The sequence below is a fragment of the Phragmites australis genome, chromosome 24, assembly GCF_958298935.1.
Source record: "Phragmites australis chromosome 24, lpPhrAust1.1, whole genome shotgun sequence".
NCBI lineage: Eukaryota > Viridiplantae > Streptophyta > Magnoliopsida > Poales > Poaceae > Phragmites > Phragmites australis.
The window spans coordinates 19,770,965-19,793,959 of record NC_084944.1 but is presented as its reverse complement, the minus strand read 5'-3'; the positions used below and the strand labels follow the sequence as shown (position 1 = coordinate 19,793,959).

Genomic DNA, 22,995 nt, shown 5'->3' with positions numbered 1-22,995 from the left:
TTGGGTGGATTAATTTGCCTTCTAGGCCTATCAACTGTAATAGAATGTTGTGTAGGCTGCACAATGGATGAAGGATGTGGAACACTAGATGAATCATGATCAATAAATAAATTTTCAGCAATAGGTGTATCTTGGACAATGGTATCTGGTGTGCTTTCTGCATTAATAAAATGCTCCACCTGCACGCTAGAACTCTGCTGACTCTGAACAGAAGCATTTGGCAACATAGCAGATTCATTAAAGACAACATTCCTGCTAATCACCACCTTTTGTGTTGCAAGATTTCACAATTTATAACCTTTAACACCAGATTTATAACCAAGAAAGATGCATTTAACAGCTCTAGGCTCCAATTTACCATTATCAACATGAGCATAAGCAGGACAACCAAAAACTCTCAATTCTGAATAATTAGCTGGAGAACCAGACCATACCTCAATTGGAGTTTTCTTATCAATGGCAATGTTAGGTGATCGATTAATAAGATAGCAAGCAGTGGAAGTGGCTTCAGCCCAAAAACGTCTATGCATACCAGCATTAGACAACATACAACAGGCCCTCGAGATGATAGTTCTGTTCATACGTTCAGCTACACCGTTTTGTTGTGGAGTACCAAGAACAATGTAGTGCCTCACAATGCCTTCAGACTTACAATATGAATCAAATTCATCGTAACAAAATTCCATCCCATTATCAGTGCGAAGCTTCTTTACCTTCTTTTCAGTTTGCCTTTCAACCATAACCTTCCACTCTTTAAATGCTTTAAATGCTTCTGATTTATGCTTCAAGAAATAAGGCCAAACTCTTCTCGAGTAATCATCAATAATAGTTAACATATAACGAGAACCACCTAGTGAAGACCTACGAGATGGTCCCCATAAATCAGAATACACATAATTAAGAATACCTTCTGTTGTATGAACTGAAGTGTTGAATTTCACCCTCTTATGCTTGCCAAAAATATAATGCTCACAAAATTTCAGCTTGCCGATACTATATCCATCAAGAAGACCTCTCTTGCTCAATTCTGCCAAACCAAGTTCACTCATATGCCCAAGACACATATCCCAAAGATTAGTAGCATCAGAATCTGATAATGAATGTGAACTTATAGCGGCATCACCTGCGATTGTAGTGCCTCGGAGATGATATAAATTGGCAGATTTTAAATCACCTTTCATTACAATAAGAGAACATTTTTTCACCTTCAAAATACCATCTCCACCTAACCAATCATACCCTTTATTATCAAGAGTACTCAAAGAAACAAGGTTCCTTTTCATACCTGGAACGTGCCTCACATCTGTCAAGGTTCTAACAATGCCATCATGCATCTTTATCATAATTGATCAAATTCCAACAATTGGACATGGGTTGTCATCACCCATCCTAACAGAACCAGTATCTTGAACAGAATTATAAGTGGTGAACCAATCTCTATGTATGCATATATGAAAAGACACAGCAGAGTCAATAATCCATTCTCACCACTACTAGCACATCCAGCAAAAGCAACGAGAGTCTCTCCATCAGAACTATTATTAGAAGCAGCAACAGATGCTTTACCTTCTTCAATAGATTTACCTTTCCTCTTTTCTTTATTCTTCAACTTGTAACATTCAGATATGTCATGATTATTTTTCTTGCAATACCTGCAGAATTTTTCTTTGCCTCTAAACTTTGAACGACCCCTGTAACCGTTCGAACTTTTATCTCTTTGACTATTATGCGAATTCTTCTCCTTTTTCCTGCCACGCACAATCAAACCTTCTCCATTGGAAGTAGAGCCATCAGTAGACACCATCTGTTTCATCTTTTTCTTGGCATGCAAGACCTTATAAACTTCTTTCAAAGTTAGTGTATCATGACTGTATAATATGGTATCTCTGAAGTTTGCAAAAGAAGTAGGTAATGAGCACAAAAGAATAAGACTCAAATCCTCATCGTCATATTTTACTTCCACAGACTGTAGGTCAGAAACGATCTCCTTAAAGACCGAAAGATGATTCATCACAGAACCACCCTCCTGTAATTTGTGCGTGAACAACTTCATCTTCAGATGCATTTTACTGGTCAGATCCTTAGATATGCAGATCGATTCCAGCTTTAGCCATAAAGCAGCAGCGGTTTTCTCCTGCAAAACCTCCTGCAAAATATTGTTTGATAAATGAAGATGAATTTGTGACAAAGCCTTACGATCCTTTCTCTTTTCTTCATCGGACCAAGACTTTTGATCTTTGTTTCCAAAATTATCAAGCGCATTATCCAGATCAGTGTGCGCAAGAATAGCCCGCATCTTTACTTGCCATAGAGAAAATCTTGTATCATGATCTAGCAGCGGAATATCATACTCCCTCCGTTCAACTTTATAGGGCGCACTTCAGTTTTGCATTTGTTCAATTTTGTAAGGCGTACACTTTCTCTCATGTATTTTAGCTAGTTTCTTGACCCTTTTGCCCTGAGCTAATTAATCCACTGCACTTTCTTCCATGCGCGCCATTAACAGCATGTATGGATGCAACAGCTGCAAGATTCACATCATTTCTATTGAAGTTGGACCGCTGGCATGCATGCATGTTTAAATGCAAACAGGTGCAAGCTGCACCATACAGAAGCTGTACAATGAAGAAACAAGACGACGACGTGGTGGCTCAAGACTCCGAAGGCCGAAGCAATGGTCACGACGACTGTCACGACCACAGCGATGGCAACAACGAGCTCCTGAACATGGTGGTCCAAGACTCTGAGGGCGAGAGCGATGACCATTGTGACAGCGACATGGTGGTTCAAGACTCCCAAGGCAAAAGCAACGGCCACGACAGTCGCCACAACGATGACAACAACGAGCTCATGAACATGGTGGTCCAAGACTCTGAGGATGAGAGCAATGGACATTGTGCTAGTGATGACGACATAGTGGTTCAAGACTCCGATGGTGATGACGACATGGTGGTTCAAGACTCCGAAGGTGATGGCCACGACGACGGGGATGACAAGCTCATGAACATGGCGGTTCAAGACTCTCTGGAAGTTGCAGCCATCGCCGAGGGCAAGATCAACTACGAACTCATGAGCATGGTTGAAGACTCCATGGAAGTTGCGGTCACCGCCGCCGATGGGGAGGAGGAAGTTACTACCGACGATGAGTTTGAAGGAATCCGAACAACCTTTCTGCAAATTTACCTTCCTTTCTTATTTTGAGATCAAATTTCTCCTATCTTTTGTTACTTGTGTTAGCAATATGCACGCATGGCCTAGTTTACATGAGGAAATTAACATGCGTAAACATATGATGTTCTTTGCGATTCCATCAGAAATTAAACAACAATTTGATTTAGTCCATAAAACATCTTGACCAAGTAGTGAACAAGTAGCTAACCAAAAAGCCAAATTAAAACTACAGAAGACTAATTCAAGTACACCCTGGCTTCTTCTACAATTTGAGTATCACATTTTAGACTTCTTGGAAGCTCGTCATTCCTCTCTAGCATTTTCTTCTGCATATGTGGAATGACGTAGTGCTGGCTGCCCTTCTCTCGTATAATTTCTCTCATGCAAGATTGTTGAGTGAGAAAGATATGATTGGACCGATCCGTCGGATATTCTTCATATGCTTTCACCACTGCACTCACAAGTTCTTCTACCGTCTTCGATGAGTTCTTCATTTGTATGGATTGAATTGCAGCAAAAAAACCAAGATCTAAGACATTTAGATCAGGAGAATTTGGAGGTTGACACATCAAACGGATATCAAATCCATCTTCTTTGGCTACTCGACAGAACTCTTCATCATTGGGATCAATGTGGGTTCTTGCATTATCTTGCTGAATAAAGATAGGATGTGTTGAGTCCTCTATTGGCCATTTTTGTTTGATGGTAGGCATAACTTTGTCGATAAGATATGACCTGATAGTTTGCTTGTTTACTGACGGCATAGGTTTAGTGACCATGGTACCTGCAGGCCTGTTTACACTACTCCTCTGGGCTGGCTCCGTATAAGTAAAAGGGAAAATACCAATTTTCCCAGAGAACATCTCATTACCTTGGTCATCAAATCTTGGTCGAGCAATGGCCGCAAGAAACATCACCTTTCCAATGAAATTCTTGTTTTTCACAGTTCGCAGTGGTTTATCTTCACCTGGTGCCAAGTAATAGTTCTGACATTTCTTCGTCATATAGAACCACTTCTCGTCTATGTAAACCATGTTGTACATACCTTTAAATATTGGATCATGAGGTATGCTGTGGATGTCGAGCATTGAGATGCAAAAGCGCAAACGTGATTTCTTGTTTTCTTCAGTCAAAGAGAACTTAATGTCATTTGTTTGCCGTGTTAATTCCCCTTTCTTCAAACGAAGAAACAATGTGCTCGGAGTAACATGCAGAGCGTGTGCTAAATCTCTCAAAGTTGTGCGATCACGAAGAGGCACATCACGGATGTCTTGTGGGTCAATGTGTATTCTTTTACGGCCACAATTCTTAGCCCTCTTATTGCAAACAGCATGTACTCCTCCACCATGCTTCCCTGTTGTCCATATACGCTGAACAACTCTCAATGGAACGCCCATATCTTCAGCTACAGATTTCATCACTCCACGTTTCATAACACCCGGAGCAGTTCGCTCTAAAATCATGGAGTAAATGGCTCTTCGTGTATCATCACATAAGAAGTTTCTTGTCCTACCAGCTCCACTTTCATCTAATTAAAACATAAAAAAAAAACAAGTTCAATCGTTTTCATACTCAAGCACTACATGTACAAGATGATAGTAATACAACGGTAAAAAAAGACTGAGTAGAATGGGTAGCTTACTTGCGTTGACATCAAGATCATCTTGATTAGGAGTACCATATATTGGTATTGGCTCGTTTAGGTCTGGAACAACATGCTCCTCCATAGTTGTTGGTTTGTTAAGCCAACGTATAGGACAGGAGGAGTATATGGTTCAAGCAATACTCCACTTTATAGTACAGCCAGATTCAAGCAAAAAAAATTGCACTGGCGCCTACAGGCATTCAAAATCCCTTTGGCGCTGGCGCCTTTTCTTTTCCATTTGGTGCTAAGCATTAGCTCGTTGCTTTCTTGTTGAATTAATGCACATGCATGCATGCATGCCATTTTAACTCAGCGGAGAATGCCAAGAGGTAACTCAGGCGGAATGTGAAGAGCAAGTGGTTGGCATCATTCCATGGTAGAGATAAAGAGCATTGTTTGGAGAACTTAATTGGGGGTAGTTTAGACATCTTCTCTATATTATTGGTCTATGTGCCAAAACGAAATACGCCCTATATTTTCGAACGGAGGGAGTATTTCATAGAAGCCATGGCGAAGAATAATCAGCACAAAATAATCTGCAGCGCTTCTGGTACAGCCTGTGTGTAGCAAGCAATAAACTGAAGAAGTCCTGGTACGCTTCGTGTACGCTTAGCAATGAAGCCAAAACCAATCTCCTGGTAGAAATTCTGGTGTGCACGAAGCAGGAACCAATTGGAAAGAGAATGTCCTTGGGAATTGATGTGTAGTTTTGCTTTTCTCCTCCACAGGCAACGAAACAGCACACACACCTTTTTCTTCACGTGAGAGCAGCCAGTACAACTAGTCCTCGGGACTTGATCCGCTTTTCCTTTTTCACGTGAGAGTTTAGTAACTCGCGTTTTGAACTCCGTGAGGATGGTTCTGATGAGGAAACCAGGCGACGTGTGGATCGGCGCAGTCGACGTGTACTGATCTTGGATGCCGTCGATGTCTTGGACAGCGACCAACAGATGGCGTCCGGTTGCGCGACGTCGAATTGTGTGAAGGCAGGAAAAACGGACGACGACGGCGGCTGCTGGATTTGGCCGAGAGGGTCGCGAATTCGACGAATCCAGAGAGACGGCGACGAACCAGACGAAGAGGTGCGGCGAATCGATTCGGTGAAGAACAAAACCGATCTATTTTTTCTTGTGCTCGTGTGTTTGATCCGGCTCTGGTACCATTTGTTATAAATAAAGCACGATAGGATCAAACACGAGACACGATTTTTACGTGAAAAACCCTTTCGGAAAAAAAACCACGGGCGCCAATCGACAATCTTCACTATATCAGGAATATGTATAATGCAGGGGATTACAATGAGCATCTTGGCTCTATTTACAGCTTACAAGATATATTTATAAGGGTGGGCACATACGACTCTAGTCTAATACGGACTGTTCTGGAATATGAGCCGAAGGAGTCCCTTGTCTGACCCAACAAGAATTCGAATCACAATCCAACAGCTACCTATTGTCTGTGCTGCAAAAAAGGGTTGGAAAAATGTGGTCAAGACCTTGTTGATTCATACGAATGAAATTCCTGGAGTTGAATGGTCTGTAGAGGGCATTATTCAATATGTCAACAGTGAGCAGTTCAAAGAAACGGTATGGTTATGTTTTTATGCAGTCTGTTTTCTTTTCCCTGCTGAACTATGAATGTATGTTTGATTTGTTTTTTTTTTTCGCTTCAGAATCGTGTAGAGAGAGAAATCCGAGTGGATGTTTTGAAGAAAAGATTGCTTCGAGAGCTAGAATTGAAGAATTATCTGGCCGCAGATCTTATCTGCAAGGTAAGATGAATTTTTAGTTTTGGTGGTTTTATGTTCTATTTCCGATTCCTTTTCTCTTTCCATAGGCATTGCATGTGGACATGGACACAGAGCACTGGGATTGGTATCATAGCATCTGTTCAATTTTGCTCATGTATGGGTTGAGGTCTACGTTTCTGGAGTGTAATGCTGAAACAATCCATTATATTGGTATGGGGATGTTTAAACAGGTGGGTTATTATTGTCTACTTCAATCCTGGAGTATAGATCAGAAGGGTACCACTCTTGCCATTTTCTAATGGTAACTACTTTAATGTGTCTCAGAATCATGATGAGATCGCTTTACTAGCAGCCAAGGCCTGTATGGCTTTAGATCCAGACAATGAATCATGCAAAGCTTTTCATTTGTGAGTATTTCCTAGAAGAGCAAAATTTTGGTTTCATGGTTATCAGGAATTGTTGATAACTCTCCCAGCCGCCCTTACATTGCAGTCTAGTCAAGGAGAAGATGAACAGGGCTGCAAGTGGCAGTAGGTGAATGCTTCAAACGCAACTTCCATATCCCCGACTTGGCATCTGTTAACTGGAGCAACCCGTCTGTGATGTCTGTAACATAACGTCTCACGGTTACTTCTGAGAATTGGTACTTAGTCATGACTGGATAGTCTAGTGGTGATGCTGGTGCTATGAGGTAGGCAGGTAGCACGGTTGGTTTTTACCTTTTGGCCTAAGCTGCTAGATTGTAAGCTGCCTGAGATGAGCGGCAGTTTGCCTGGATGTTTTTCCCCTTGTGAAATGCGAAAAATATCATCTGACTGCTGCTTACTTCTGTTTTCCGCTGCATGTGAGTGGAATTTTTTTTTTATTTCGACTGGCTATTCTTTCTGCTCTATTCCTGTGTAACGGAACAATTGGTGAAAACGCACATTTACAGTAACAACTGCGTGTGTGCCGGAATGGCTAGGCCACGCTTGTCGAGTTTGTTCAGTGTTTGACATTACAGAAGCTGCCCAGCAATTGTGCCAAACAACCACGTCGAGTTCAGTGAACAAACAAAATTTTGAGTTCAGTCCAGCTCCTGATTGCAAGCACTCAAAACTTCAAAAGGGTGAACCAACTTGCCAAAAACTGGTATCAAAATTCCTGAACTGAACATAACTTCTGTTACACAGAACTACAATAATGTCAGTTCGTTCTCGGTTCAGAATAGAATACACAATTACCAATCACTTGCCCATCTTTTATACGTCCTTTTTTTTTGAAATGGTAAGACTTCTACTAACTTCAGGCTGATCTCAAGTCATCAGTCACCAGAAAATTTACATCACAGGGGACAGAATCCAGCCAGATAAGAACACCACCCGGCCCTAACTCACTACCCATGCCAGCTAGCGAGTGGACTACAGAATTACAAACTCGAGAAACATGCCAGACTCTGACATCCGAAAAGCAAGTATACATCACAAATTTGATCGCTCTAAACAAAGTACCACACGGCGCATAATCAAATGTCGAGGAACCAAGCGCTATCTTCACCACTTCGGCATCAGCCTCCAGTTCCACAAGTGCCATTCCAGCACCAGAAGCATAATGCAACGCCTGCAGACACGCTTCAGCTTCAGCTTGTACAGGTTCAGAAACATGAACGATGTTCCCTGCTCCAGAGGCTACTGCTTCACCTAGGCTGTCCCGGATGATGAAGCCCCAGCCGCCAGAGCTTGAATTGGCTTGAAAACTCCCATCTACATTAAATCTTCAGATAGCCATCAGCAGGACGCTACCAATTTTGAGCCGGCTGTGAAGTTTGGTGCTCGGTCCTAGCGTATCTCTGAGCCTGAAAACACACCCGGCTAACAGGTTTGGTACTGTCGCCTGCATTAACACCATTTCTTTCAGTCCAGAGCACCCAGAGCAGGGTGGTTAACAGAGTTTGTTGGTCATCAGGCCGATCCCAGATATAGCGTAGAACTTCCTTTGGAGATGGCAATGCTGTAAGTGCCAATCTATGACCTTCCAATAGCAGTTCACGCCAGACAGTCCGGGAAAATTTGCATTTGAAAAATAAATGACCGCCATCCTGTAACATCACGGGCATCGAGTGTCCAATTCAATCCCTCTCCTCTCTATCTTCTTTCAAGGGGTAGACTGTTGTGTGCCGACCGCCAAGCAAATATTTTGACTTTGTTTGGACATTGCATTTCCCAAATTTTCTTCCAAGGGAAGGAGCATCCCATTGTTGGAATGTGGACAATGGCCGGTTTGTTCACTGTCAATGCAAACTTTGTAAGCTGACTTCACGCTGAATAAGCCTTAGAATCAAAATGCCATGCCACAGAGTCCTCCATATCATCACAAAGTGGAATTGATAGAATGATCTCCACATCGTCTGCATGGAAAGTCTGCTTAACAAGTTCCTCGTCCCATCTTGCGGTGGTTGGATCAATGAGTTCGCTGATCCTATGCACATTAAACCTTCAATTTGCGAGAGACGGAGAAGTAATGTTAGCTACGCAACACCTACAGCTCAACAAAACCTTTACAGTAACCTAAAATAACTGACCTCCCATACAGTTGGTTAAGCAGATTGGATTCACTTTTGCATCTCTTCAGGTTTCGCTTCATACGCAGCAGTCACATTATTTTTCAGTATATAAATTGAGCAACAGACAGACTTTTAAGCCAGAACATTGTTTTTTCAAGTGGCATTTTAGCGAAAAAGACTGTTTTGCAAGACGCAGTAGTAACATTTCAATCCTACAAAACTCCAACAAATTTACCTCATTGTACTATCTACAGTATAACCAACTTAACATCACAATATTTGTCATCCTTGTTCCACATACAGAGTTGCTGTTTTCGGAGTTTAGTGATTTTCTTTCATATCAGTGAAGCTGCTCAGGTTTGACACTAGTGAAAGAATAGCCCTAGTGCAAACGACCATATAAAGTTACAACTTACAAACCAAAAGCACCATAGGCACAAAGCATGCCAACAATATGAATGACAGTGTCAGAAATCAAATCATCTTCGCCTAACCATCGAGTGTTACTCCTATACGGTTGTTTTGATCAAATGGGTGTCCGTTCGGGAGGGATCTCTCCACGAACGGACACCCCTCCAACATGTATGTATGTAATAATCATCAACGAAAGAATGAGATCAAATCATTGCTGTCTCTCTACTTTATATTGCAATCTTAGTTTCAATATGTTATTATAACAAGAATCTCCAATAAGCGATCAACACAAGAACAAGAGGCACGAAGGCCTCCATCAATCAATCATAGAAGGTGAGACATGGCGAGGATGAACTTATCGTCGATTGTCGCTGCTCTTCTTCGTCCTGCACCATGCATGCCGTTGTCGCCATGGTCTTCGTCAAAACAATGGTTGGCGTCACCATCACACTCCTATGGATCGCGGCCACCATGGTTGCCGCTCCCACTGGCATGGTGACCGTGGCCCGCGTATGCCTCGCTATTCTACGATGGTGAGGCACCACACCGGCCCAAGCCATCCTTCAATCCCGACCGCGCCCGGCGACGATGCTCCTCCTCGAGCCCTTGGCTTCTGTTCGCACCACGGCCTTGTGCCATTCATGTTCAGGTCGATGACCCGCTCAGCATCACCGCCACCACCTGAAGTCATCGTTCCCGTTGACGTAGAATTGACACTCCCTTCACCGACACCTGCGCCGACCACTTCGACAGCACCAGGCCCAAGTCGTCCTGGCTGACTTGCCACCACAGCGGTGCACTACATCAGCGGCGGCGCTCCCGCTCCGACTCGAGTCACGTCGGCAACCCGCGAAGTCACGCCGACCCCCCTTCTTCAACAATTCGGCGATTGGATCCCCCTCGGGCGGCTCCTATTCTCCATATGGTGCAGGCCCCATCCTCACCACTACCGCAGGCTAAGGGACCTCAACGACGCCTTCTACTCCGGCTGGCCGTGTCCTCCATCGCTTCGCAACCACGGTGGCGAGCTGTCGGCCTGGCCTTCGCTCGGGATCTTGGACCCCACCGTCCTCAGGCTTCGGCTTCGGGCCCCACATCGACGGCGGCATAGGTGACCCATCCACCTCCTCCGACAAGGAGTACACCCCACGCTAGAAGGCAAGGAGACGCGACGGCGCGGAGGCAGAGCAGAGGAGATGGTGTGGTGGCGTTGCGAGCGAGGCATGGCAGGCGAGGCGGGGTGAAACCCTAACCGTCGAGTTGCGCCACCCTTATATGCCTCACGTGCGTCCTCCGAGCAAGCTGAAAGGCCGCGCCGACCCAGGCCCATGCTGCGGCCTGACTCCCTCCCCACGCTCGGCCGTACGGGCGGAAAGGTCGCCTAGGCTTTGACCCAGGTTGCCTGGCCCCATGCGCCAACGCCATCTACAGAGGTCATAGGACATTTTGCAAAAACCACCCTGGGTTTCTCACAATTTGCAAGATGGTCCAAGTACTAGTACTATGTATTAAGTACTTTTCATATTTAGGCTCTCGATGTTTACTATAATTACATTAAGTAATGTTTACTGCTGTAATTTAACATTCCCGACCCTGTTTTTCTGGAATATTGTGCATTGTTCAATGTGTTTGCTTCATGCAATCCCTATAACATGTAATTATATTTACGACCACTTTAATTTTGCAATTAAAATTTATTTTCTTGCAAGATTATATTGTAGTTCACCTTAATTAAGCCAAAAGAGCTTTTACGCCCAAAAGTGCTTAATTCATGCAGAATTACAATACAAAATCAAATTAAGTGATTACCTCAATTTAATATTTGTAAAACACAAGGTAATGGAGATATGGATCTACTGCAAATTTGCAGATTATCCACCATTACTGTGAGGTCTACATTTTGTCATCTTGAATGTGCCTCCTACTAGGAACATGGGTATCTACAGACAAATGTCAGATAATACCTCCTACTACTACGAGATCTACACTATATTTGATTATTATCTTCAACGTGTTATCTATATAATTTGAGATCTACACTATGTAATTCAAGTCTCAACTTGATTTTACATATTTTACATCATTATTATAACAATACCATGATGATTTTTAATTTACCAATAGTAAATTAATCAAATATATGGTTTAAATCTATGTAGGTCAAGATGACCAATAAAGAGTTCGATATACTCGCACTCGATGGTCACAACTACCCAACATAGGCAATGGACGCCAAGATTAGCCTTGCGTCCCGCGGAATAGTAGCGGCACTCTAACCTCCCCAAGAGGGAGATCCACCGCTCACATATCAAGTTAAATATGGTGCATTATACATAATAAGGTACCATATCCATCCGGATCTCAAATCTATGTATTTGATATTAGAAAATCTAAGCACATTGTGACTAGCTCTCAAAACAAGATATAAACAGCAAAAGACAGTCATTCTACCTGATGCAAGTCATGAATGGACACATCTCCGACTCCAGGATTTCAAATCAGGAAATTACAATCATAATGTTCATAAAATATGTTTTAAATTGCGTTTTTACGAAAAAAAACCTACAAAAGCGAAAAAAGATAGAGAAAACTTTATCAATTATGATTTCCACTGTAGGATCTTACAATAACAATATTGTGCAAGAGAATACCAAGTTTATTCTGACTTGATACATGTATTACTTCAGACCGAAAAGCATAATGAACTCCTAAGGAATCATCATCAACGTCCAATAGGCGCTACTCCTTTACCTAAAGTACATTCTAATATCCAGAATAACAATAAGTTTGATGGCTCTTCTAGAAGCCAACCAATAAACTTTAAAGGTAAACGCAGACGCAACAAGAAACAGAAGCCACGTGCACTGGAAAAGGAGAAAGGCATATCTAAACCCAAATTTGATAAATCTAATGTTTGTTGCAAGTGTGGCCGCTACAAACACACTACTAAGAAATATCAAACATCGAGACATTTAATTGATCTCTACTTGCAATTCATGGGTCGTAACTGACCTGCTCAAAGACAAACACATGAAGCACACTTTAATCTTCAAACTGATATGACCAAGGAGGCTAGTAGTTATTCACAACAAGTTCCATAAGAACCAAATAACAACCAGACTCTTCAGTTGCCAAAAGATCCCATGAGCACGGAAAATATGATCGTCGAATTTACTTCGCATGACATGTTTGGAGATCTTATTTAGTCTCCTAATTCCAAAGATGCTATGTTATCTACGTCTATTAGTTGTTGTAATAATAAGTTACCATCATTATATATTGTATGTCACAATATTATATCAGCACTTATGATACTAAATAACATTTGTATCTATTCTATATATTTGATAAAGAATTTCATATTACATTCTTCAATTCTATATATAGATTTCTATGGGAGTCAATCCGATGGAGGAGAAAACGTGCCTTGTAGACAGTTACACCACAAATTCTATATTTAGGGAAACAAAATATTTCCAAACTCTTACTAAGAGACAAGAAAATATTTTGACAATCGCTGGACGCGATGCAGTAATTATTGGCTTAGGTCATGCCATAAATACACTCCCTATGAGTACTCAAGTTATAATCGAGGATGTTTTATTGTATCCTGATTCAACTCATACATTACTAAGTTATACAGATATCCATCAGAATATTTTCCATATTGAAATCAATGATGACAACAAAGAGCAATGTCTCCTCTTAACGAAAAACAACGGATATGACAACCAAGTACTTGAAAAAATTACCTTTTTATCGTCAGGATTATACTACACATACATTAAACCCGTAGAAAATGTTGCATGCAAGGTAATTTTTAGAATGTCAATGTATTCCAAACTTGACATGATCGCCTTGGTCATCCCGACATAGGGATGATGCAAAAAATTATTAGCAATTTCATTGGTCATGATTTAAGTGATGCTAAATTCCCTTAATCTTCAAATTTTATGTGCACTGCATGTGCCATAGAAAAGCTAATTTTAAGACCATCTTACCCTAAAATTCAAGCAAAACCACTCAAATTCCTTGAACGCATTCAAAGCAATATATGTGATCCTATCCAACCATTAACCGAACTATTTAGGTATTTCATAGTTCTAATAGATGCATCTACATGATGGTCTCACATGTCTCTTGTCCACACAAAACCATACATTTGCTAAAATAATTGCTCAAATTACTAAATTACGAGCATATTATCCTGAACATCGAATTCAATCAATTCAAATAGACAATGCTGCAGAATTCTCCTCACGTGCCTTCAAGAACTATTGTATGACCCTAGGAATTCAAGTTCAACATTTTGTCCCATATGTTCATACTCAAAATAGTTTGACAGAATCCCTTATAAAAAAATTAAGCTCATTGCATGATCCTTATTATAGAATCGCAATTTACCAACTTCTCGTTAGGGTCATGTAGTTTTACACGGTGCTAACTTAATTTAATTGCAACCAACTGCATGTCATAGAATTTCCCATCTGCAATTAGTACATGGAAATCCACCAAGTATTTTCTATCTGCATAAATTCGGTTACGCTACATACATACCGATCTCACCACCACATCATACATCCATGGGCCAACACAAGAAATTGAGGATCTACATGGGGTATCAATCTTTATTGATCATTAAATACCTTGAGCCCCTCGCAGGGAACCTATTCACGGCTCGGTATGCTGACTGTATATTCAATGAGGACTATTTTTCGGCATTAGAGGGAGATTTCAAGTACCAGAAAGAATACCAGAAAATCAATTGGAATGTTCAAGGCATTTCCGCCTCAAATCCACATACTTAAGAATCTAAGCTCTAAGTTCAGAAAATCATCAATTTGCAACATATTGCAAATAACCTGCTATATGGATTTACTGAACTATAAAGGTGTCACAAAATCATATAATCCTGCCAAAAATGTGCCCGAAAGAGTGGACGTACCAATAAAAACCACTCAACTCTCTGTTCAAAATAAGAGAGAAGTATGGCCACAGTGGAGGATACAGCTTCTTGCAAGCGTCAAAGGAAACAGAGGAAAAAACCCTCTAAAACAGTAAGTGCAAGTCAACCATAAGTTGACAGATACCCAATAAGTAGTACACACCCAATGGATGGGCAACATCCACAACCCAGCTCAATAGTGCACTCAATTAATAATACTGGGACATCAGAATACCCCAACTCAATCGTATTGGAAAATCACGAACAGTCAGCAAGGGTACAAGAGATTTCCACCAACTATCTAAATTCTGGAGAATCATATGACTGAAAGACTACAATTATCGACACACATTTCTCCACTATGATTGCAAACAACCTTCAAAATGATCTAGACCCCAAGACCATGGTAGAGTGTAAACAACACTCAGACTGGACTTAATGGAAAGATGCAATCCAAGCAGAGATACCCTCGCTCACAAAAAGAGAGATATTCATAAAAGTAATACCTACACCTCCATGTCTTTCTTATGGGATTCAAATAGGTTTTCATCCAAAAACAGAATAAGAACAACGAAGTGGTGAGATACAAATCAAAACTAGTAGCATAAGGGTTCACGCAGAGACCCGACATTGATTTCAATGAAACATATTCTTCAGTCATGAGTAGAATCACATTCGGATATCTTATCTCATTAGCAGTTCAAAATCATATATCTATATAGTTAATAGATGTAGTGACCGCATATCTATATGGGTCACTTGATTCGAACATATATATGAAGGTTCCCGATGGAATCCAAATTTCAAATCCAAACGCAAATCGCAACATATATTATGTAAAGCTTAATAAGTCACTATATAGCTTAAAGCAGTCGGGACGAATATGGTACAACCAACTTAGTGAGTTCCTTCTACAGAAGAGTTACTCCAACAATGATGATTGTTCATACGTGTTGATCAAGAAATCCTTGACAAAATTTTATATTATCTCTATGTATGTTGATAACCTAAACATCATTGGCAACGCACAAGATATCGATGAAGCACGTGATCATCTAAATACGGAGGATTTAGGTAAAATCAAATTTTGCTTGGGTCTACAACTCGAGCACCTTTCCTTGGGAATTATGATACACCAAGCTATCTACATCCAGAAAATATTAGAGAAATTCAATATGAACAAATCATATCCATCTAAAACCCCTATGGTTGTTCAATCTCTAGACATGGAGAAAGACCCATTTAGACCATGGGAAGATGGAGAAGAGATACTGGAACCCGAGATTCCATACCTCATGCCATTAGAGCGCTTATGTATATTGCAAATTGCACCAAGCCTAATATCGCATTTGTAGTAAACTTACTAGCTAGGCATAACATTGCTCCAACTAAACGTCATTGAGCGAAAGTCAAAAATATCTTTCGATATCCCCAAGCCACCAAAAATCTTTGTCTATTATTTCAATTTCAAACAAACTAAGATTCAAATATAATTAGATACACTGATACTGGCTACTTATCAGATCCTTACAACGCCAGATCACAGACAGACTTCGTGTTCCTACATAGTGGGACAACCATTTCATAAAAGTCTTCCAAACAAACACTAGTAGCTACATCCACCAATTATTCTGAAATAATTGCATTATGTGAAGCATCATGTGAATGCGTGTGGCTTCATAGAATGATAAACCACATACAACAGTAATGTGATATTGGTTTCATTGAATCACCTACCATTATCTACGAAGGTAATACTTCTTGTGTTGCTCAGATGCAAACAGGTTACATAAAGAGCAATATCACAAAGCATATTACCCCTAAATTGTTTTATCCTCATGAGTTACAACAAAGTAGGAAGATAAACATCTTGCAAATTAAATCTTATATTAACCTCATATATTTATTCACGAAGTCCTTACCAACTTCAACATTTCAAAAATATGTTCATGGTATTGGTATACAACGACTTCAAGATTTGTAAGAATCAAGGAAGTCTCCTCCTGAATTTAACCTATCATACATCATATTGTACTCTTTTCCCTTTATGAGTTTTACTTACAAAATTTCTCATACAAGGTTTTTAATAAACAATATTTACACAAAATTATATATCATACCTTTTATTTTCCTTACCGGGGATTTAAAGGAGATATACAAGACATATCTATTATTCTAAATTCGCTTATAGGTTTTTCCTTTTACAAGATTTTCTCATACGAGTTAACAAAGAGACAATAATTAATATATACTATATTATTTTCTCCTTTTCTCACTAGATTTTAAAGAAATTTTAACAGCATATCACTATTACTCTCCTCATATTTTTCCCTCGGAATTTTTAGATGAGCTTTCAAAATGAAATATATAAATACATGGACCGGTACCGATCAAGGAATAGTGTTAGAAATCAAATGATCTTCACCTAACTGTCGAGTGTTACTCCCGTACAGTTGTTTTGATCGATTGGGTGTCCGTTCGGGAGGGATGTCTCCACGAATGGACACCCCTCCAACATGTATAAATATGTAACAATCATCAATAAAAGAATGAGTTCGAATCATTGTTATCTCTCTACTTTATATTGCAATCTTAGTTTCAATAGACAGGAGACATGTTCTTCAGGATGCAGCCATAAACCAAAAGTACCATAGGCTCAAAGCATGCCAACAATTCACATGGCAAAAAACATATTCTTAAGGATGCAGTCATAATAGGTCTTGTTTACAGACGGCCCATGATAACTGGTGCCCATTTTTCACACCATCTACTCGAATAAGAACAGTAGAAACAACAATGCAGTCACTGTTACAACCCCCTGCTAAATGCCTTTTGTTGCTTCAATCACTGGACCCAGTCAGAACAACCAAAAAAGATGTGTAAGAATCGATTTAAAAACACTATTACTCTATAAACTGCTCGTGTATTAAGCTACTCTGGATTAAAGGAATAGACATTTCTTTGCACAAGGAAAGAACAAATTGATTCATGGTAAATGGTAAAGAAAACAAGAACCAACAACAACGACCACACTGATTAACATTCTTTCATCTAAGAACAGAGAAACCAACATTTGATTGGGATTAGTCCTTTGACAATAGACTGTAAATTTATGGCACACAGTGCAGATTCAGTCTCTCTATACCTAAGGGAAGTGAACAGCCATCATGTTCCACAAATTTCCTGATACAGGCCACGGACTAATAACAATTGGAAGATCCAAGCTCTGTAGGCATCAGGACTCATCACAGTAGCTCTACCATGTGTAGTTTTTTCCCCACATGCTCCTGTTGTCTTACTGCAGTTTGGCAACACAAAGTAACTAAACTAGTTTTTCTCAATGTATTTTGACCACACCACGCGGCAGAAAGGAGAAACTGCAATGCAAAACCTAAGCATAAGAGGTTGAGTGGACAAAATCCTATCAGAACTACAATGTAAAACCAAATTATGAGGTTGACAAACACAACTGAAAAAGCAAGCAATAAATGAATAGATATATCTTAAAGATTGGAAAACAAAAAAAGATAGGAGCCAAGCATGGAAAAAGTAAATAATTGTCAAAACAAAAAACAGAAGGCCACCAATACAAAACACTTTGCACAAATCATACAGTAGGTATCAAAAAGTAATAGACAAAGACTTCCAGACAAAATGCATATTTTGGCCATATTTCAGAAAAGGGAAACTTTTATGATTCCCGTACACATTCCATTTTTGGATTATGGACCTCCCATTCTGGGACTTCTTTATTAAACCCTTCTACTAAGTCTACTATTATATGTCCCAGTAAACCATGCTCAATGGGTAAGCATCACTTCTGTCTTTTCTCAGATAGCTCCTATGGTAGGTAGTTAATTCCTCTTCTAAAAAAAATACAATTGTGATACAATATATTAGGTTTGCATAATCGCTGAGCTCACATTCGGACAGAATTATCTCCATACCATGTCAGAGATTGTATAAAAAACTAGAGAACCAGACCTATATAATTTTTTTTTAAAAAAAAGCCAAACTTCTAACAAGAAAGCTACACGTATGGGCTCAAAACTATCACCATACTACACTTTCCAGATGATGTTACAATAAACTACACAAAGTCTAGCTATTCTATAACAAGACAACACTTTTAAGGTCCTCCTGTAGTATGCAACATTACCTAACTGCTTTGTCCTAGGTGAGGTGATGAATATGATTTGCATCATTAATACAATTGAGAAGTGAATGTTTAACTGAATCTATGCAACTAAAGAATTAGTAACATATCCACACTCTTACTATTGGTATGCAAGATCAAACTGTAAAATCACTAGTTTGGAAAACATAATTAGATCTGGAAGAAACAAGGTCACCACAACAATGAACAAGTGTTTACACATAAATCATTACCGACTAAACGGCAGCCTCAGCCTGGCACCCAAAGCCTTTTGCTAATCTTGGCTTCTTGCACTCTCGTTCACCTTCATTACGGACTTGAAGCTGTCCATCAGTAGCAGGTTTATTGTCATCAACCATCAACTGAATAACCATTGATGTTATAAAGCTTAGTCAGAAGAACTGAGTAAAACCACCAAACAAATCAAATGCAATCTAATAAATTCTGCCAGCACTAAATCTAGTAATTTTAACATATGGAATTTAATAAAACTTTTTTTACCTTCAGTATCTCCTCATCTTCACCCTTCTCGCCCTCCTCATCTTCACCGTCCTCCCCATCTTCATCCACATCGTCATCCTCATCTTCATCCACCTCGTCATCCTCCTCGTCCTCGACATCCTCTTCCTCGTCCTTGGCCTTGCCTTCGTCAGGGAATGCTCCAATGGCATTAGGCTTCTTGAATAATTCCAGATTCTGAATGCATATTACAGGGGTGTATGTTAGTATTTTTATTGCAGATGTAGTTTGGGGAATAAATGAGTGCGCCAACTAAAGGTAAAACAAGGATTAAGGTTGGATCCGACTGCAGTTCAAATGACTGATAACAACAAACATTTCAGTCACCGGCCTCCACCACATGATTGCCTTCTGTCCGCAACACGGGCGTGCAGCCTCCCACCGGCCCGCCGTCTGGTCATCCCCTCCCACCGAACCCTCCCCGCGCAGCCATCATATCTCCCTCGCATCACGGCCGACGCCGTCCTCTTCTCCTGCGACTACCGCTGCCGCATACGCCGCTGTTACCACGGCCCGCTGCCTCCGTCTTCCCCAACTATCCCTTTAAGACTAGGGATCCGGTGAACCCCGAACACTAACCACTACCCTCGCCACCGACGCGTCGACCGAAGGATCAAATCGGATAAACCAAAGCTTGAAATCCGAAAGAAACAGAAGCTAGGCAGGTAAGAGAAGCAATTGAACGCACCTTACTGAAGGCTTCCATCTGTACCTCGAACGAGCAATGAGCAAGGCTAGACAACATGGCCGTGACGCCCTGGATGTCGTAGTCGCGGACCAAGCTAATAGCGTAATCAGGCAACGGCTTCAACTGTCCGGCAACGGGAAGGATGGAGCTCGTGGCACCGCCGTTGCTTTCGCCTGGTCGGCTGCCTGCCATGCTTGCCTCAGATCGGCGGAGGCGGATGTGTCGGCGGCGGGGAGGGGATGGGGCATGTGCTAGGGTTTGCTAGTGGAGAGGGTTGCGCGTACTCATGCGCGTGAGTGGGTTCGATGCCGAAAGCCACGGGCTTCCGTCGGCCCACTTCTATGAGCCAATTTTTTTTGGTAGCCAATTTTTCTAACCATAGTTTAATGGTCATGTTATTTCTACTATTTAAAAAAATATATATAACTTTATGTATCAAATAGCTATTTTCTGTCTCGAGCTCTAACAGGTGGTTCCTCCGCTCCCTATGGTTCAGGCGGTAACCGAAAATTCGAGGTTATCGCGGTAACCAGTCGAAAATTAAAAAAAAACGGACAAAATTTATTTGGTAAAATTTGAAATTTGGGAAAAAAAAATCGTGATTTTAGCTGCTCGGTAACCGGTCCGACCGGTTACCGAGCGGTTTTTACGATTTATCGAGCAGTTTTCTCGAATTTTTCGTATTATTGGTAACCGTTCGGTTTTCTCGGTAACTGGTCGGTTTTCTCGATTTATCGAACGGTTTTCTCGATTTTCAGTGAAATTAAAAAAAACAAAAAGTATCTCAATCTTGTAAAATCAATAACTAATTCATCTGAGTTTCAAATCAAGTGAAAAAAGTTTTGTTGGTTTCCTTGTAATATGATCTCCATGATAAAAGTATTTATACTCATAAAAAGTTCAAAATTTTCTGTGAGAAAATGTATTTGTTAAATCAAGTTAAATGCATAGTTTACTCTTTGCTAATTCAAGAATCATGAAACTAATTTTGTTAGTCTTCTTACATGATCTATGTCTTTTAAAAATACATGAACTTATGAATTAGTTATTGTAACATGCAGGATTGTGTAAATGTGTTATGACTAGATTAATTCATAACTGACCTATCACACCTCAAAAATTAGTGAAACCACTTTTATTAGTTTATTTATACTATGATTTACGTAGGAAAAATAATAGTAGACATGAAAAAGTTAATGACAGTAATGTTTCTTAACATATTCACTTTATGCTTGTGAACTTTGTAAAAATCATAGAAAAATTAATAAAACTTAAAATAAAGTGAAATCAATTTTAAAGATCCTCTTAAGATACGTTTTACACAAGAAAAAAATGTATTTACATGTTAAACTTTTTCTTAACATGAGTTAATAACTTAGCCGCATACTTCAATTTTTATTTTATTTTTAAACTTCCTCCCTATAGAATATGATGCAAACGACATTATTTTTGAAATTTTTTTCACAGAAGGTCTTAGAATTGTGTCTAATTTTTTAAGATTTTTTTTGAATTTTTTTATTTTTTTATTTTTTCGAATTTTTTGAATTCAAATTCAGTTACCGTTCGGTTTCTGAAACCGAACCAGACCGAGATGGTCGGTTATCACGATTTTTGCTCGGTTACCATCGGTTTTTTAACTTTGCCGCTCCCATCTCTGCATGCCCGTCTGCTCAACCCTAACCCACATCGAGCGCCGCTCCCCGCCACCACAAACTGGCACCGTGCCGCATCCCCATGCTGCCCCTCCCCTCAGTCGCTGCTTCATGCCTCTCCCCCACGCTACGCGTCCTCTTAGCAACTCCACACGTCTCCTGTGCACTGGCCATCACATCCCGCGTCGCCTGGGCAGATCTGGTAAGGCGTGCTGTCGGTGAATCAGGAACCAGGGGTCCTCGAATCCCGAGGCTAGGCCAGCAATCCGTCACGTGGCGCCATCCCGCGGGGTCACCTCTGCGAGGTAAAAAAGACTAAGTCCCGGGAGAGGGCGCTCGGGGCCACAGTCAGTGGTCCCCGAGTACCCAGGTTCCCCGATGATCTGTGAAGACTAAGTACCGGGAGGGATGTGCCCGGGGCTGCGAGCAGTAGCCCCCCGAGCACCGAGTACCCCGAGGGACCCACTAAAGGAAGTTCCGGGATAGAGTGCTCGGGGCTGCGCGCAGTGGCCCTCGAGCACTCGGTTCCCCGAAGATCCGTACAAGCATGCCCAGTAGAGAGTGCTCGGGGAGGTGAACAATAACCCCCGAGCACTCAGTTCCCCGAGGACCAAGGAAGGGCATTCTCGGGAGAGAGTGCTCGGGGAGGTGAATAGTGACCGCCGAGCACTCGGTTCCCCGACGACCCAGGAAGCCCCCTGACAGTGGCCCCCACAGGGGTCCAACGATGAGGTGTCAGCCAGTCAAAGACCCGAGGCCGCATTTAAAGAGCACGCGTGACCTGTCACCTCCAACACTCCCGCCACGCTCGGTGTCAATTCCTGCCATATTCTGGCAGAAGGGCGTGTGGACATTAAATGCACGGATCACATCCCGTGCCATCCGGCACGTCTCGGGATAACGTCACAAGGGCCGAGATGTTCCGTCTGCTGCACTGCTGTGGTAGGAGAACAAGACAGGGCGGGCACGCCGGGCCGCTCTGCGGCTGCCTGGTGGGCCCTCTCCACGGTGCCCGTTACTAGTGCATTTATGGCGACAGATGACCGGGCGCGGGGCGTGTTTTATAATATTATTTTTTTACCGCCGCCGCAACGATATCTATAACTGCCTGCATTTAATGTTCATGGTAGTTATCCGAGCACGGTTTCTGGTGCCGGTTCATTTTTCGATGCTGGAAGTTGTAACCGCGTCCGGTCCCCCCTATAAATACCAGATGATGTCAAAGAATTTTTACCGTGCCCTTGGTTAAAGTTGTCGCTCTCGTACGAAGTAAGTTACAGTTCTTCAGACGCCCTAGATGAAGCCCCCGATTGCCTTCGCGCTGCAGGAGGATTTTCTTGAACTAGATGGCTCCGAAACACAGGTCGTCTCGACCGAAGACCTACTGGATTGGACAGTCCAAAGTAGATGGTGAAGTGCTAGCTGGCCTTGTCAGGGAAGGGCTGATTAGTGATGTCTCAAAGGTCCGGTTTGCCGGGAAGCAAGAGATACCGGAGCCCGCTGACGATGAAGC

The 22,995-nt window shown here is 41.4% G+C and overlaps 3 protein-coding genes across 10 annotated transcripts; 1 reads left to right on the top strand and 2 right to left on the bottom strand.

Moving 5' to 3' along the window:
• Positions 1-3,407: 3,407 nt before the first annotated feature.
• On the bottom strand, positions 3,408-4,898 carry LOC133907240 (uncharacterized). Its single transcript, XM_062349245.1, has 2 exons — positions 4,814-4,898; positions 3,408-4,699 (listed from the first exon to the last, which is right to left on the bottom strand). The coding sequence occupies exons 1-2, from the start codon at positions 4,896-4,898 to the stop codon at positions 3,408-3,410; spliced, it is 1,377 nt and encodes a 458-aa protein (XP_062205229.1).
• Positions 4,899-5,766: 868 nt separating this feature from the next.
• Positions 5,767-7,371, top strand: LOC133907239 (uncharacterized). The gene is made up of 6 exons (XM_062349244.1): positions 5,767-5,898; positions 6,262-6,402; positions 6,489-6,587; positions 6,653-6,796; positions 6,891-6,973; positions 7,059-7,371. The coding sequence occupies exons 1-6, from the start codon at positions 5,767-5,769 to the stop codon at positions 7,102-7,104; spliced, it is 645 nt and encodes a 214-aa protein (XP_062205228.1). The 3' UTR covers positions 7,105-7,371.
• Positions 7,372-17,017: 9,646 nt separating this feature from the next.
• LOC133907375 (uncharacterized) lies at positions 17,018-20,185 on the bottom strand. Of its 8 annotated transcripts, none has more exons than XM_062349404.1 (4): positions 19,831-20,185; positions 19,125-19,319; positions 18,857-18,985; positions 17,018-17,314 (listed from the first exon to the last, which is right to left on the bottom strand). In XM_062349404.1, exons 1-3 carry the CDS (start codon positions 20,020-20,022, stop codon positions 18,860-18,862), a joined length of 513 nt encoding a protein of 170 aa, XP_062205388.1. In that variant the 5' UTR covers positions 20,023-20,185; the 3' UTR covers positions 17,018-17,314; positions 18,857-18,859. The 8 variants fall into 8 exon arrangements, with proteins under 8 accessions (XP_062205388.1, XP_062205386.1, XP_062205391.1 ...); XM_062349402.1 differs by having other exon boundaries at positions 17,018-17,322; positions 18,858-18,985; XM_062349407.1 differs by having other exon boundaries at positions 18,857-18,946.
• Positions 20,186-22,995: the final 2,810 nt, after the last annotated feature.

Excerpts from the sequence above, each read along its gene's own strand:
- LOC133907240 (XM_062349245.1), bottom strand. The coding sequence starts at position 4,898 with ATGGAGGAGCATGTTGTTCCAGACCTAAACGAGCCAATACCAATATAT. Across the intron at positions 4,700-4,813 it reads TGATCTTGATGTCAACGCAA|ATGAAAGTGGAGCTGGTAGG; the intron begins GTAAGCTACCCA and ends TGTTTTAATTAG.
- LOC133907239 (XM_062349244.1), top strand. The coding sequence starts at position 5,767 with ATGGCGTCCGGTTGCGCGACGTCGAATTGTGTGAAGGCAGGAAAAACG. Across the intron at positions 6,588-6,652 it reads CCGCAGATCTTATCTGCAAG|GCATTGCATGTGGACATGGA; the intron begins GTAAGATGAATT and ends CTCTTTCCATAG. Across the intron at positions 6,974-7,058 it reads TCATGCAAAGCTTTTCATTT|TCTAGTCAAGGAGAAGATGA; the intron begins GTGAGTATTTCC and ends CTTACATTGCAG.
- LOC133907375 (XM_062349404.1), bottom strand. The coding sequence starts at position 20,022 with ATGGCAGGCAGCCGACCAGGCGAAAGCAACGGCGGTGCCACGAGCTCC. Across the intron at positions 19,320-19,830 it reads AGATGGAAGCCTTCAGTAAG|AATCTGGAATTATTCAAGAA; the intron begins GTGCGTTCAATT and ends ATATGCATTCAG. Across the intron at positions 18,986-19,124 it reads AAGATGAGGAGATACTGAAG|TTGATGGTTGATGACAATAA; the intron begins GTAAAAAAAGTT and ends ATGGTTATTCAG.